This window comes from Beta vulgaris, chromosome 6, assembly GCF_026745355.1.
Source record: "Beta vulgaris subsp. vulgaris cultivar EL10 chromosome 6, EL10.2, whole genome shotgun sequence".
Taxonomy (NCBI): Eukaryota; Viridiplantae; Streptophyta; class Magnoliopsida; order Caryophyllales; family Amaranthaceae; genus Beta; species Beta vulgaris.
This window is the reverse complement of record NC_079207.1, coordinates 69,627,051-69,641,274: the sequence shown is the minus strand read 5'-3', so window position 1 is coordinate 69,641,274 and position 14,224 is coordinate 69,627,051. Positions and strand designations below refer to the sequence as shown.

At 35.8% G+C, this 14,224-nt stretch overlaps 2 protein-coding genes across 4 annotated transcripts; one reads left to right on the top strand and one right to left on the bottom strand.

Annotated features, from left to right (window-relative positions):
- The first annotated feature begins 218 nt into the window (after nucleotides 1-218).
- Nucleotides 219-5,112, top strand: LOC104897839 (protein ENHANCED DISEASE RESISTANCE 2). Of its 3 annotated transcripts, none has more exons than XM_010684791.4 (9): nucleotides 219-623; nucleotides 1,627-1,999; nucleotides 2,234-2,317; nucleotides 2,453-2,579; nucleotides 2,845-3,007; nucleotides 3,083-3,211; nucleotides 3,534-3,713; nucleotides 3,940-4,062; nucleotides 4,528-5,112. In XM_010684791.4, exons 2-9 carry the CDS (start codon nucleotides 1,723-1,725, stop codon nucleotides 4,639-4,641), a joined length of 1,197 nt encoding a protein of 398 aa, XP_010683093.1. In that variant the 5' UTR covers nucleotides 219-623; nucleotides 1,627-1,722; the 3' UTR covers nucleotides 4,642-5,112. The 3 variants fall into 3 exon arrangements, with proteins under 3 accessions (XP_010683093.1, XP_010683090.1, XP_010683092.1); XM_010684788.4 differs by having other exon boundaries at nucleotides 2,417-2,579; XM_010684790.4 differs by lacking the exon at nucleotides 219-623 and adding an exon at nucleotides 650-1,087 and having other exon boundaries at nucleotides 2,417-2,579.
- A 491-nt stretch (nucleotides 5,113-5,603) lies between these two features.
- LOC104897838 (probable WRKY transcription factor 3) lies at nucleotides 5,604-10,772 on the bottom strand. The gene is made up of 4 exons (XM_010684786.4): nucleotides 10,187-10,772; nucleotides 8,766-9,463; nucleotides 8,523-8,681; nucleotides 5,604-6,283 (listed from the first exon to the last, which is right to left on the bottom strand). Exons 1-4 carry the CDS (start codon nucleotides 10,571-10,573, stop codon nucleotides 6,001-6,003), a joined length of 1,527 nt encoding a protein of 508 aa, XP_010683088.1. The 5' UTR covers nucleotides 10,574-10,772; the 3' UTR covers nucleotides 5,604-6,000.
- Nucleotides 10,773-14,224: the final 3,452 nt, after the last annotated feature.

Below are 14,224 nucleotides of genomic sequence, written 5' to 3'. Positions count from 1 at the left end.
ATTTCTTTAGCTATTACTCCACTTACATTAATTCATGTATAAAAATTGTCACATCACAAACCCTTTTCATTTTTTTTTTCTTGTAACCACTTAATAATTAATTTCAATTTCTATTGGTTGGTCATCTAAAAGGAGAAACTTTATAACATAGCAAAATAACTTCCCTTTTCTTTTCAATATATTTCACATTTGTGTCTTTTCTTTAAGTTGTAATGATAGGAACATATTTGCTTATTTTATTGGTACCTTTTTCTTTCCATTTTTCTTTGTTAGAATAAATATATTTGATGCTAATGCATTAATCATTAGAACCAAATCAATGACAAATGCCTCTTAAAGGCTTAAACCCCATCTCTTAATCCTCATTCTTCCTCCTTTATATAGAGAAAAAAATAGCTCTTATAAGAAAGATCCTTTAGAATTTTTTTGAGCTTAAATATTCTCATGCATATGAACCCAATATTAATTGACTTTGCCTTTAGAAAATTCAAGGTTCCATTTTTTTTTTTTTTTTTTTTGTGGGTTGGAATTGTTCAAAAGTGAGTGTTAATGATCTGAATTCTGAAATAAGATTGCCAAGTTATACCCAGAAAAGTTTAATCCTCATTGATGATTTCCTTAAGGTAATATATGCAATTTTAGGAGAATTAATAATTATTATGAGTACTTTTTTTTTTTTTCTGATGTTATGTATCCTTTGATGTATGTGCAAAGTCACTTAGAAGTGATGATGATGATGATGATGATGATGTTTGGAATAAAATTGAAAGGACCACCAAAAAAAAGGAAAAAACTTGTACCATGATTTTCTTTTTCATTGTTTTTAATTAGTTTTTTGCTGGCAATGTCATGAAGAGATCATAAAGGCAGACAACTATGTTTATATATGAATATGATGTTTCAGTGGAGCAAGTTCTCAGCTGAAAATGAGATGAATATTTGATATTTATTGCAATGGAAAGAGAAAAGAATTGAAATTCTTAAATGAATAGTGTGTCATATGTTCTGGGCTTTATTCTGAAGTTTGCTTATTATATGTATGAGTTGTTTTACTGAGTTTGTAACCTTTGTATATTTGAAGTTCTGGGTATGTCTCAACTTATTTAGTAATAGCTTTTAAATGATTATCTGAATGTTTTGTGCTTGGATGATTTGATGCTGTTTTTTTGTGATTTGATGCTTTGTGTCATCACAAATACTATCAGAAATGATGGTTGTTTACTAGTATTTTTTTTTTCCTGTATTTAGTGATGTGTTCTTGAACAGATTCTGCTAATGAGTGATTATAAAAAGAATCTGAATATTGTTTACAAATAGGATAAATGACATTATTAATCCAAAGTTTGGAATTTTTGCTCTATTTCGGGTCCGATTTCCCAGTCTCCTCTCTTTCGTTGCTATGGCGAATAGCATAACATGTAGTACCCAATTTGAGATCATTTTCTGTTACCTGTTGTATAGATTGACTTTGAATCGTGTCGAAGGGTATCCCCAGCTTGAGATCATTCATGTATTCAATTAAATTTAGAATTAATAAGGGAACATATTCCAAACTTGAGCTTTGTAGTGTCAATGTTTGCTTACAAATTAATATAGTTTTCTAATCAGATGATTTTTGCATCATAGGTACACACTTCCCCCAAGCTCTGAACAGCAAGAGATCTTGTTTGAGCATCTCAGAACATAATAGGTATCATTGTTGTTGGACTTCGCTAGCCTAATATGGGTGGGTGTGTTTCGACAACACACTCGAGAGTAGCTCCTCATAGGAAGAAGTACACTCGAAGGTCAAGAAAGTGTCACGGAAAATTGAGCACAACCATGGGTGAAGCTCCTATTAAAAGGAGATCAATTAGTGATGCAGGAAGTCGCATATCTGTCAGTGAGTTTGTGCAAATTGACTTTGAGAAAGGAGGTACCACTACTTGTAGGAGATCTGAGGTTTCTAATAAATCATTCCATCTAACCCAGGTGCATTGGAATCATGTTGATGAAAATGGTAAGTTCAAAGTTTATTATTTGGGTAAATTTTGTAAATCAAAAGGTTCCCTGAACATTAAACAGATTTTGAGATAGAGAGAATAAGTAATGGTTCTTGCTTTGCTTATGTGTGGACTAATATAGAAATTTTGGGGGGAACGTGATGTACTTTGAACTCGCTATTAGATGGCCATGTTAAGATCTTGATTAAGCATTATCTGATGATGGCAATTGGTTTGTATTGCATATGCAGGAGTTTGTCATGAAGAAGCATGGTTTGACTCAGTGAGCATACTTGAATCTGAATCTGATGATGATTTCATCAGTGTTTTCGGAGGTCAGCAACATATTCAATGTTGATGTTCTGTTTAAATCACGTTTTCTGTTTTTGGCAAGTTTTTGCTGATTAGTACATGATTGTGTGTACTGATGGTAGATGGAAAAATTCTCAACATGTCAAACCTATGGTCAGGTGCACATATGTTACGTCCCCAAGCAGGACTTTTGATTCCATGTGCAAATGATGAGAAGCCAGTAGCAAGCTCTTGGTCTGCAATTTCACCCTCGATTTTCAGGGTGCGAGGAGAGAGTTATTTCAAGTAAGTTGATTCCATGTACAAGCACTCTCAGTGCCATTTCACCTGACTGTTACTGAACTAGTTTTTTTTTTTTTCTATCAACTAAATGATTTTTACTTATTAAAACTGATCTTTGTTGATGCTCTAGTGTTTCTGTCCTATATAATTTGCTGATCGAAACAGATTTTTGCTGAGTGAAACTAATTTTTGCTAAACAAAACTAAGTTTTATTGATTTAAGGTTATGTGAAGATTTAATAATATATATGAACATGTTTGACATGCAGAGACAAGCAAAAAAATACAGCACCCGGTTATTGTCCATACACTCCTATTGGAGTTGATTTGTTCGCTTGCTCACAGAAGATAAGTCATATTGCTCAGAACCTTGAACTCCCCTATGTCCAAGCGAACAGCAAGTTGCCACCACTACTCATTGTTAACATACAGGTTTGCACTTTTCCCTTCCCGCTTTTTCTTTGAACATAATGCAGTTATCTGAGTTTTTTTTGTCATCCTCTGCAGATGCCTACATATGCTCCTTCAATGTTCTCAGGGGACAGCGATGGTGAAGGCATAAGCCTCGTGCTGTATTTCAAGCTATCTGACGATATTGACCAGGAAATTCCATCAGATTTCATTGAAAGCATCAAGGTACTAGTACTTTTTGATACTTCAAGTAATTTATATTGAACCTGAAACCGCAATAAGTAGAACATACAGTTGATAGGAATTTGCCTTGTGACCTCAAAGGCTATTTCAATTCAACTTGTGACTTCAAAGTCAAAGGTCTCAGGTTCGATCACTAGCAGCTGAAGTTCTTGGGAGGGGGGGGGGGGGGACGTCCCTGTTTCTTTCCGCCAGTCTCAAGGGCCTGCCTTGAAAAGCTGGACCGAGCTTACTTGCCACTTTGTTTTACTTTCAATTCTCTGTAAAAAAAGCATTTCATGAGCTGAAAATAATGCATGTAATACAGAAACTTGTGGACAACGAAACCGAGAAGCTTAAATCAGTGGTTCCTTACAGAGAAAGACTTAAGATCTTGGCAGGGGTGGTAAATCCTGAGGATCTGCAGTTGAGTTCTACTGAAAAGAGACTTCTGAACGCCTACAAAGATAAACCAGTGCTGTCACGCCCTCAGCATGAATTTTTCAAGGTTTGACATCATTACCTTCTTTATTCATAGATCATTCTTTGCAGGGAAACATATATATTAATCTAGAGCACTAACTGAGTGTTAGGAAAGATGACTGTTAATTCAGTGTTGCTTTCAACTACGAGAAGAACTAGATCAAGAGAAGAGGCATCTTTGTAAAAGTTTCTGTATGCAGTTTATTAATTTCTTCTGCGTCTGCTGAGAGTCTTTTGCTTCTGCCGTGTAGGGACCTGATTATTTTGAAATCGACATAGATGTGCATCGATTCAGTTACGTGTCCAGGAAAGCATTAGAATCATTGAGAGAACGATTGAAAGCAGGAACTCTTGATCTTGGTTTGACTATTCAGGTATTATTTTGAATATGTCTGGATTAATCTTACCAAAATCTTCATAATCTTTCTAGTTTGATTTTTAAGTAGTGAGTATACTGTACACACATGGTTGTTACGTGCCATTCATCTGCCTGGAATTGTAATAAGTAATTACCAAAAATTGGAAAATTCTTGAAAGTTTTGAAATGAAAAAACTAGCTAAAACTAATGAAATATATATCTATATGTAAGAAAAATAATGCAGTTTTCTTATGCTATCATCTTGAAAGAGTACATTCCTAACAAATTCTGTGAGTCTCTAGATGGAGCTAGATATTTTGTTTTGAAGATATAATTCTGCAAAGACTATTGGATTGGTGGATAATTTTCTTACTTTCTAAACTTAAGGTCACATGTTACATGAAGTTTTATTTCGACCGATAAACAGTTGAATCCCCAACTGACAAGATTCTTCATTCTGTTGATCACTTTACATTACAGGCTCAAAAGCCAGAGGAACTACCAGAAAAGGTGTTGTGTTGCATGAGATTGAACAAACTTGACTTCGTAAATTGTGGCCAAATACCGGCATTGATGACCTTCGATGAGGATTAGAAGTGAAAACAAGTTTTCAGGGGAAGCCTATCAGAAATTACAAACATGAGGACAATTGACACATTCTTTGTATAGTTGGGTTATATGTGTATTCTTCATTGTATTCTTTAGTGAATCATTATAGAGAGGGGCCATAAAATAATGAAAAGATAGGGAAATCTGCATTCTTTTCTCGTTGCTCTTCCTAAATGAATTCCTATCTGTCTTGATCACCCCCTGTCACTCACTTACTACTGATTTTTCCTTTGATTGAGTCTTTTGTTTTACTACTTCGCTTGAAGTCTAGGCACACCATCTTTGTTCAGAGCTGAGTGTTATTGCTATATATCCTGTACAGTAGAAGCACTCTCAAGTCTTGCCATTTTGGGTTTGTTGTAATATCATTGCGTCATGATTTAGCACTGAAGAAGCAAGTAATTTGAAAAAGAAATTATCATGCTAGTATAGACTTCAGCTCATTATGGCATTCTACATTTTGCTTTACTGTGGTGTGATCTGGCTCGTATAAGGCTAGCAGCCAAGCAGCGGATGACCATGGGTGGTCTTGCACAATGTTACCTAATTCGTGGTACAAGGATGGGTACGAAACACCCTTTTATGGATGGCAGTTCACAGGGACTTAGCAAATTAAGTAACACCAATCTTGTCTATAGAGTTATAACTTGTGAGCCCCTAAAATTTCCTGAACACCTCGAAATCCACTGTGCTTGTAGATCTCGAAAGATGAATCAGCCATTCCGCGAATAGTAAACCCTAAACAAGATAATTATTCTTCTCTGCTTTTTCCACCAGAATAATCAAGTAATTATACACTTTCTTCATTTCGTTTTAAATGCAACAAAGGAGTATTTTACATCTCACAAAAAATACCCCTTTGTTGCATTTAAAACGAAATGGAGGAAGTAGTTTACTAGTAATTACTAATCAAAACGAAATGGAGGGAGACAAGTGAAAGTCCGAACTAAAAGGAACTTGCAATCCGAACTTTTTATTTTTCCTACATAATTTAGCAGTATTACATCAAATATTTGTTTTCCCATGTACAAAAAGAATACATGTCAAAACTCAAATAGATAGATCCACTACACTAAGTGTACACATACAAGTATACAACAATGTTACTAACAAATTCAATACAAGCATAATCCTTTCCGGAAACTCTTACGAGATCCCTCGATTCCAACCAACGGTCTGTATGTCCTGTATACTTGGCTCTTTCCTGTGTATTGGTATGAAGGTTCCTCAGGCCAAGATAAAATTTTGGCCCAAATGATGATCTGCAAGCAGATTTAAATATTGAACACAGTGCCCGACATATCTGTATTTCGACTCTAAATTACTTTTGTCTGGCACGTACATTTATGTAATTCTTTCTTCTTTCAACCTCAGAAGTGCTACTGGCTGTTGATGAGAATTTGTAAAATCTGTGTTCCCGACATATGCATTGTTACTGGCTGCTGAATTGTGTGGTCTCAGTTGTGATGAGTTGTTGTTGGCTGTATTATGGCTACTCATTCTAGCAGCAGGAACATCATGGTTATGCTTGCCTTCGTAAGTTGTTACAACTGCTTTAGGGTCTGTGGCTGCGCGTTCTACATGCTTACGCACATTACATCCTTGGAAAGTGCATTTATAGTAACTCCTGTTGAAAAATTGCACTTCTGTTAGGTGGACATGTAGGATATAGTTTGAATGTACTAGTTATACTGCAATTTCACTCCAGTGGCTTACATATAATGCATGCTGAAAGAGCAGCATACAACAGTTCCAAAAAAAGAAGATAAAATCATACAAAAAGTTCATCACAATAGGTAAAAGTTTACCAAAAAATAAAATGATGGATCACCTGCCACAAATACAGTGATACATAGGAGTCTAGCTAAATAAATAGGTGATTAGTTTTCCATCTAAACAACCTGTGTATAATATCAATACTCTTCTAAACTCAAGTTGGATTAGATACTCGGGAAAATATTATCAATATATAATCAGATAGAAAAATTAGTAGGCAATTTACACCTTCACAATTCAAAACTTGCTCTCTATTCTTGATTTGATGGGCTTTCTCATAGCAGACATGAAATTTTAGGACACCTATGCATTTGTTTTTAGCAGATTTATTAAGATTTGTATATTTCATGATGATTGATCTTGATCTTTGCAAAGTTGACAGATTCGTGAAACTTGATTTTCAAGGTTCATATAAAGTTTCCAGATTCACTTGGGCTTTTTGTAGCTTGATAAGACTATATTTGTAGCAATAAGACCTCCAAAAAGAGAGAAGTGAATCTCGATGTTCAAGGTTCGTATAATTGCCAAGTTTTCTTGGATTCACAACCGGATAGACATCAAATTGAAACCAGCAACATAAGATCCAGTTTGGCATCATGCCATATAACAAGAAAGAGATCCCAAATCAAACTGTTAAGCTTACACCATCATGATCCCACACAAGACAGCTGAACATTAATCACCTCCCCAATCTGATACATTCCAGACTACCATAATTGCCTCATAGTCTGCCTTTCAACAAGACTCCATGATAGCTACATCAAATCAAAGGAATCACATCACTACTGTTGTTATAATTAGCTAAACCTCCAAACTCCTTACAGCATCAAGTATGATCTTCAGCAATTTCTGTCGTCTTTCACTTCAAAGTTCCAAGGAAATCAATATTCATGAAATCCATTGAGAATGGCCAGTTCAAGAGAACATCACGAGCTTATATGTGTTCCCGATCACAAAAAATCCCTCACGATGTGTATGTATCCCATTGAATAACTAGCAAGACATCAAATTTTTCTCTAGACCACTACTTCAATCACTGCGACGAGATGCAGTAGCTAGTGATACTAAAGGGTTGATGTGAGATGTACACATAGTAATAGCTGTCAAGGTAATTTATTTCACTATCATACAAATGCAAGATACGTCCATAAGAGGCGATCTAGACAAAGACCCAATCTAAAATATCAAGTTGAAAGCGACAATAACGGTCTTCATACTTCGTAGAGAGTCTAGACGAGACTATATTGGTACTTGCATCTGATAGGCAAGCTAAACTGACAGATAAACTCTCCTACAACTACTGCCTATACAAGCTCGTCGTCTCCAAAAGGCAACCCTCTAAATGTTACCAGCAAAATCATATATAGCACGCCAACCGCCTCACCCAAGGCTACATTGAGACCCTCTTCACATAGTGATAAATACATCTAATATGATTTAACATCCTGACTCCAAATCAGAGACCAACTCTCAATCCAAATAATTGCTATTCACAGCATCCATATAGTTGTGCGTTGTGTACTTGTGCTAGTCACTATAGCACCACCAACTAAAGGTGGTAGAAAGTGCAATATAAGGAGAAATCTGGCCCTATTCCGTTCAACTTATTTCAAGTCCTTATCAGAAAAAATACGTTAAGACAAGTTCAGTTCAGCAAAAATAGGTTTGACATGTTACAAAATAAAGTCTAATAAGTTCAGATAAGCTAATAAGGATTGATAAGTTCTGATAAGTTTAGATGAGCAAAAATAAGTTGAACAGAGCACCCTTGGAATCTTTGTCTCAGTTTTAAGAACTGTTTAGCCTTAGAAGCCATAGGGAGTAAAGGGAGTATTATTCATAATGACTAAAAAGCTTGTGCTTAACTACATAATACATGTAATAGGGATTGGAGAGAGTAATATTCATGATGGCTGTGCAACTGAATTTGAATATCAATTAATGTCCTTCATGGATTACTAACAAGACAGGAAAGTTTAAACATAATCAATACTTCACAAACTCAACTATTATCATGCTAAAGGACCTAGAACTAAGAGCTCAAAGCTGTATAGTGTGTCATACAATAAGCAAAGAAAACAATCACTTGCCTTGGATATGGATTTCCTTTGACAACTTTCTGTCCATACTTGCGCCACCTATAACCATCGTCCAGAAGATCGACTTCACTAGTTGTTTGGACAATGATCCTGGGTTCCGTAACTGTCCTATGCGAAGCAGCTTGCTCTATCACCCGGACTTCAGTGTTCCTTCACAAGCAAGGTACACAGTACAATCAGCACAAAATCAGAAGATACACGTGTAAACAAGTTAAACACAGTAACAATAGATACCTCCTCTTGGCATCAGGTTCGTCTTCATCCCCTCCACATTCTCTAGTTCCACGATTGCCTACTTCCTCCTCATCGCTAGACATATTCTCTGCTGTAGCTTGACTAGATTCTTGTTCCCTTCTAGATGCAGAGTGAGCCATCCCTTCACTTGTGCTATTCACGTTACTAGCTTGCAGCTGGGAAACTGATTCAGAGTTTCCTTGAGTTCCAGCATTTTCATTAAGATTTCCACCGTCCTTTGATCGTCTTTGTGGTGGCTGATGATTGTGCTGTCCCTTGTAGATTATCTCAGTCACTTGTCCATCAAGAGAACGCTCCACTTTTTTCTTGACAGGACAACCAGCGCTTGTGCATTTGTAATAACTTCGTGGGAACTCACTTCCTTTGACTTGCTTCTGCCCATATTTCCTCCAGTTGAAACCGTCATCGGCAGGCTTATCAACAATAATAGAAGAAGTTTGCAATCTTTGATCAGAACCAGAAAATTGGGCTGCCTCTTTAGTTTCTCTAGAATCTGGTGCAGATGACACTGTATTCTGTTGCGTAGATACCTCAGAAGTAAAAGCTGGCTCTGGCTCTGAAGGACCTGATTGTAATGAAGATTGTAACACACTTTGCATATGCAAGTTAGCTTGAGCCTGAGCAGCTTGTGCAGTAACCTGAGCTAAAGCCTGCTGATGAGACATCCCGAACGGTCCCTACATATACATCTTAAATTAGAGGTACAGCTTTAACCTTTCAACCATGGCTGTTATCATTGGTAGAGCGCATATATTTTGTCCATATGAAGCTGGTGAACTGAACCATACAAACTCTTACCCATGAATATTTGGTGAACACAAATCAAATATTTCGCTTTCCTTCACAAATGTGAAAAATGACAATCTAAACTCTTTTTCAAGAAACTTTAACCAATTGAAACATGGCATTATTTCCTATAAACATATGCTAATTCATTTTAGAATGAAGACCCATCCACTTCCCATATTACACAGATACTCGAGTTTATGAGCCTCATGAAATCAGCAAATGCACCACATTTCAAACACCAATGAAAACAATACAAAAAAGACTATCAAGGATCAAATTTCGATCAATTCCAAGCAAAACACCAACTCAATCCTACCCAAAACAGAATCATACTCAACTAAATTTCATAACCATCAAAAATGCCACTTAAATCGACGAAAGCATAATTCTTTAGTACAAAAGTACCCACAATGATCATTTCATCATTTATTCCTAACTCTAATGAATTTCTTTCAATCATGTTCATAATCATTTCTACCAATGTAAATAACATGAAGTACACTTTATCATTACATGATTTACATCAAATTCAACCTTCCCATTTAGTCAACTCCACCCTCCAACCCCACCCACCCAACAATCACTTCAAACCAAAAAAAATAAACCGATACCTGACCGGGAAATAAACCGGGCGAATCGAGCAACGTAGCCGGGCTAAGCCCCGGTGAAAGCATAAAAAACCCACCACCACCCTGCTGTTGTTGCTGAGAAATCATCAAACCGGGAGGTCGAGAATCCTTGAACCGGAGATGATCCGGTTCAACCGGCGGTCTAGGCGAAGCGATAGCACCAGCTAAGAGCTGAGAGAAAGACCGACAATCAGAGTCAGGGTCGTTTTCGGAGAAGAAACTCGAGACCAGCGTCATCGGGCCTGGGCTAAGCCCGAATCCTGACCCGGTGAAGAGGGACTCGATCCCTGCTCGAGAAGGTAGAGTAATCGTTGGACGAGAAGAAGAAGGTGGAGGTTTAGAAGAGGGAGTTGTGAGATTTTCCGCCATTATTATCGGTTGTTCAAGCTTTTGGTTGGTTGGTGTTGTAAGAAACTAAGAAAGGGAGAAAAGTGGCCTTTTTATGGGTTTTGGATTTTAATCTGGGGAAAAAAATTGTGCTTTTTGGGGTTTCTGGAAGGTTTTTTATTTGCCGTAATCAAAGTATTGGACATGGGGGATTAGATCAGAAGACAAATATCAAAGATGTCTTCTTTTTGCAGGGGTTGTAAATGTATACTTCCTCCGTTTCTTTTTACTCGCTACACTTCTCATTTCACGGACTCCTAGACAATTTTTGAAAAAGAGAGAGGTAGAGAGTAAAAAGAAAAGGGACCCATGTGGAAGGAAAGAGATAGAGAGAATTTATTGCCCAAAAAAGAAGTGTAGCAAGTAATGTGAAACTTCCCATAATGAAAAGTGTAGCGAGTAAAAAGGAACGGAGGAAGTATTATATTTCTTTTGATCAATGATTTTGACTTATTGGTGTTCTTAACTCGAGTTAAGTATATAGGCTATGTTTAGTTCACCTTATTTTTGCTAATTTCAGATTTAATCAGATCATATTAGAAAAAATAAGTTCAGATCAGATCAGTTCAGATCATGCTTATATTTAAAAATCATTATATCTTTCATTACATATTAGTAAAAATTATAATAATTGTATATTAATAAAGTACTCATTGAGACGAATCAAACAAGACCCCACATGACTATATTTCTTCTTATATATTGAGAAAAATCTAAAAGATAAGATCTTGTAATCAGATCAGATCAGAAAAAATAAGTTCTGATCAGTTAAGTTCAGATCAGAAAATTTCAGGTGAACTAAACATAGCCTTAGATACCCAACTTTACATTTTGTTTCAGTTTGGGTACTCAACTTTAAAAAGTTCTTGTTTAGGTATTCTAAATAGATGGACATTACTTTTGGTACTGATCTTTGCAAAGTAACCGTTATCAGCACAAAAAAGGATAATTGTGACGTCGCAAAAAATCAGTTAATTCAATGCATTAAAATTCCATCACAATTCTTCAACTGTAAAAAAAATCAGATACATATTGAAAAGATAGGTCAAACTGAAACCATAGCAACAAATATAATTGAACATCCAAAAAATACAACATCTTGTAAAAATTATCATATTTTTGAAGCTAGCTAAAAGATGCAGACATTTTAATTCATATAATTTTAAGTTTCCAAATCCATCACATAGTTAGACATTTACAAACCGGATAAAGTATTTGTTTAAGTTCTATTGTTCATCTCCAAAAAAAACCAAAAAATCATTAGTTCTTGCGTTTGAGTTAGGCAGTTAGCATGGAGGATGGAGACGTTGATGATTCTGGTTACTTTTCCATTGAGCAGCTACTATTGAAAGTCTGCTAGCTACAAGAAGACACAAAAAATGAGTTGAAAAAAAGTGATTTCTATTCACAAATGTATAACTCAAGTTCCTTAAGCTTAACTCAAATTGCCCTAGTTTCAAACTAATTTGTCATATCAAAGTGTGTTGTGGTAATGGCTATTCTAAACCTACGTATTCCAATTACATGTTTCCAATAACCAAAAACAGTAGACTCAATCAATCCCAGGGACTTATAGAGACATATGCTTACACTTCACAACAATTAGTTTTTATAGCAGCTCACATAACAATGCAGCACTAAATTTGCACTATCAGACCAAAAACGTAACCAAAATTCACCAGCTTAGAGGTCAAATTCACTAATATATACTTTTCATAACAACAAGTTGGAGTAAGAAAATGCAATTAATCACATAACAACAAAGTTTAATTGATGAACACATTAAAATACAAAATACTAAACAAAGATAAGCACATAGAGTCAAGTAAAAGACAAGAGGCAGATATTTAAACCTGGAAACTCTATTGAGCTCCTTTCCGCAAGGAAAGCATGATAATCTGGATCCAATTTCTCTCCATCACGACAGAGGCTTAGAGGAATATTAGAACCATCGTCATCATAATCATCCTCATAGTCTTCATAGATTTTAAAAAGGCGAAACTTTCCCGCATCATCTTCGCAGCACATATCATGGCATTTTTCCCCTTTTGCATTCAGATTCTCTGATAGACATTCCCTCCCAAGACAACCCTTGTTCTTCATCCAAATCACCATTAATCTCCATCTTCACCTCATAAACCTTTTCTTTTCCCTTCCTTATAGGCGCAGAACTCTCATTGGGGGTTGGCATAATTTTCTCTCTGTTATCCTCAGTGTTAGGCTCATTAAGTTTTATCTCCTTTCCCTTAGATTTTTAAAGAAAACCCTAGTTCTAGGTTTGAGTTCAAGGGACTTACAAGAAGGGGTGTTAAACACTTTCTCAACCGTTTTCATTACTTTTTCCAAGGCTTTGCTTAATAAACTAGATGCTTCACCAGAGTAAAACATCTTCCAAGAAAAAGGGCTTCCATCCGAAATAGAATTTGCCAGATTTATGCATACTTTCTTTTCCTCATTTGTTTTCGCAGCAACGGTCGCGTCTTTCAGGGGTTGAATGTTGATTATCTTTCACTTTTAGTGAGAAGATGAGGAAAGGGAAGGAATTTAAGAGAGGGAAAAAGATAAACAGAGGAAGGAAGAAGATGGAGAAACTGTAATTAAATGAAAAGTGCAAGGAAGGAAGATAACGAGGAGTTAATAAAACCCGCCAAAATATACCACCTAAATAAAAGTGCAAGTGTTAGATGGGGGTTCGTGACTTACACGCACCTAGAAAAACGCTTCAAACGACGAATTTAACATATTTTCACCAAAAAGTAATGTCCGTCCATTTTGAGTACCAAAACTGATACTTTTTAAAGTTCTGTAAAATTGAAACAAAATGCAAAGTTGAGTACCCAATTATATACTTAACTCTTCTTATCGCAATTTAGCTAATTTGTTGTCGATAGAATAAAAGAGTGAAAATGTACTCACATCCTTATTCTTACTAGCTCTATATCTTACTCGAAGAATGAAAGGTAAGAGCAACTTCAAGTCTCCAGTCGTTGTAATATTTGAAAGTATTAAGCAAGTCGTTGCTTGACTTTAAAAAGGCAATATGACTTGAATTTGGAAAAAGAGGAAGGTGATGTTCAAGTAGGTAAATGACATGTTTTAATCTACAAAAGATGTTGCAGGTTCGTTCCTGGGGCTGGGCAGGAGGGGCTCCTGCCCAGGTCCCAAGAAAAGGACGTCCAACTTTAATTAAGGCTTTTATTTTTTAAAAAAGCAAAATAAAATGAAAAGCCAATTCTAAGTTTTAGTAAAAGACACACAACTTCGAAATCTTCTTGAAAATTGCAAAGTTCTATCTTATTCCTTCGTTAATCAGAGCCCCAAATTCAACTCCCCACTCCTCAATTCTTTCAAAACAGTTCCATCTTCTCCAATCAGCAAATAAATTTGATTTAAACTATTAATCCCTTTTTTATGATTTTCCATATTTTGTAAACCTCAACCTCTTATAATTTTAAATTTTCACCTCAGTCAATCCCTTAATCTTCTAATTAATCTTCACAATTTAAGATGGTTTCCCCCTTAAACGACTATTTCTATTAGAATTCCTAACGTGTAGGGGTTGTGAATGTATATTTTATTTCTTTTGATCAAAGATTTTGACTTGTTTTGGTTGGTGCTCTTAGCTCAATTTAC

Excerpts from the sequence above, each read along its gene's own strand:
- LOC104897839 (XM_010684788.4), top strand. The coding sequence starts at position 1,723 with ATGGGTGGGTGTGTTTCGACAACACACTCGAGAGTAGCTCCTCATAGG. Across the intron at positions 2,000-2,233 it reads GAATCATGTTGATGAAAATG|GAGTTTGTCATGAAGAAGCA; the intron begins GTAAGTTCAAAG and ends TTGCATATGCAG. Across the intron at positions 4,063-4,527 it reads ATCTTGGTTTGACTATTCAG|GCTCAAAAGCCAGAGGAACT; the intron begins GTATTATTTTGA and ends TTTACATTACAG.
- LOC104897838 (XM_010684786.4), bottom strand. The coding sequence starts at position 10,573 with ATGGCGGAAAATCTCACAACTCCCTCTTCTAAACCTCCACCTTCTTCT. Across the intron at positions 8,682-8,765 it reads GAACCTGATGCCAAGAGGAG|GAACACTGAAGTCCGGGTGA; the intron begins GTATCTATTGTT and ends TTGCTTGTGAAG. Across the intron at positions 6,284-8,522 it reads AAAGGAAATCCATATCCAAG|GAGTTACTATAAATGCACTT; the intron begins GCAAGTGATTGT and ends ATTTTTCAACAG.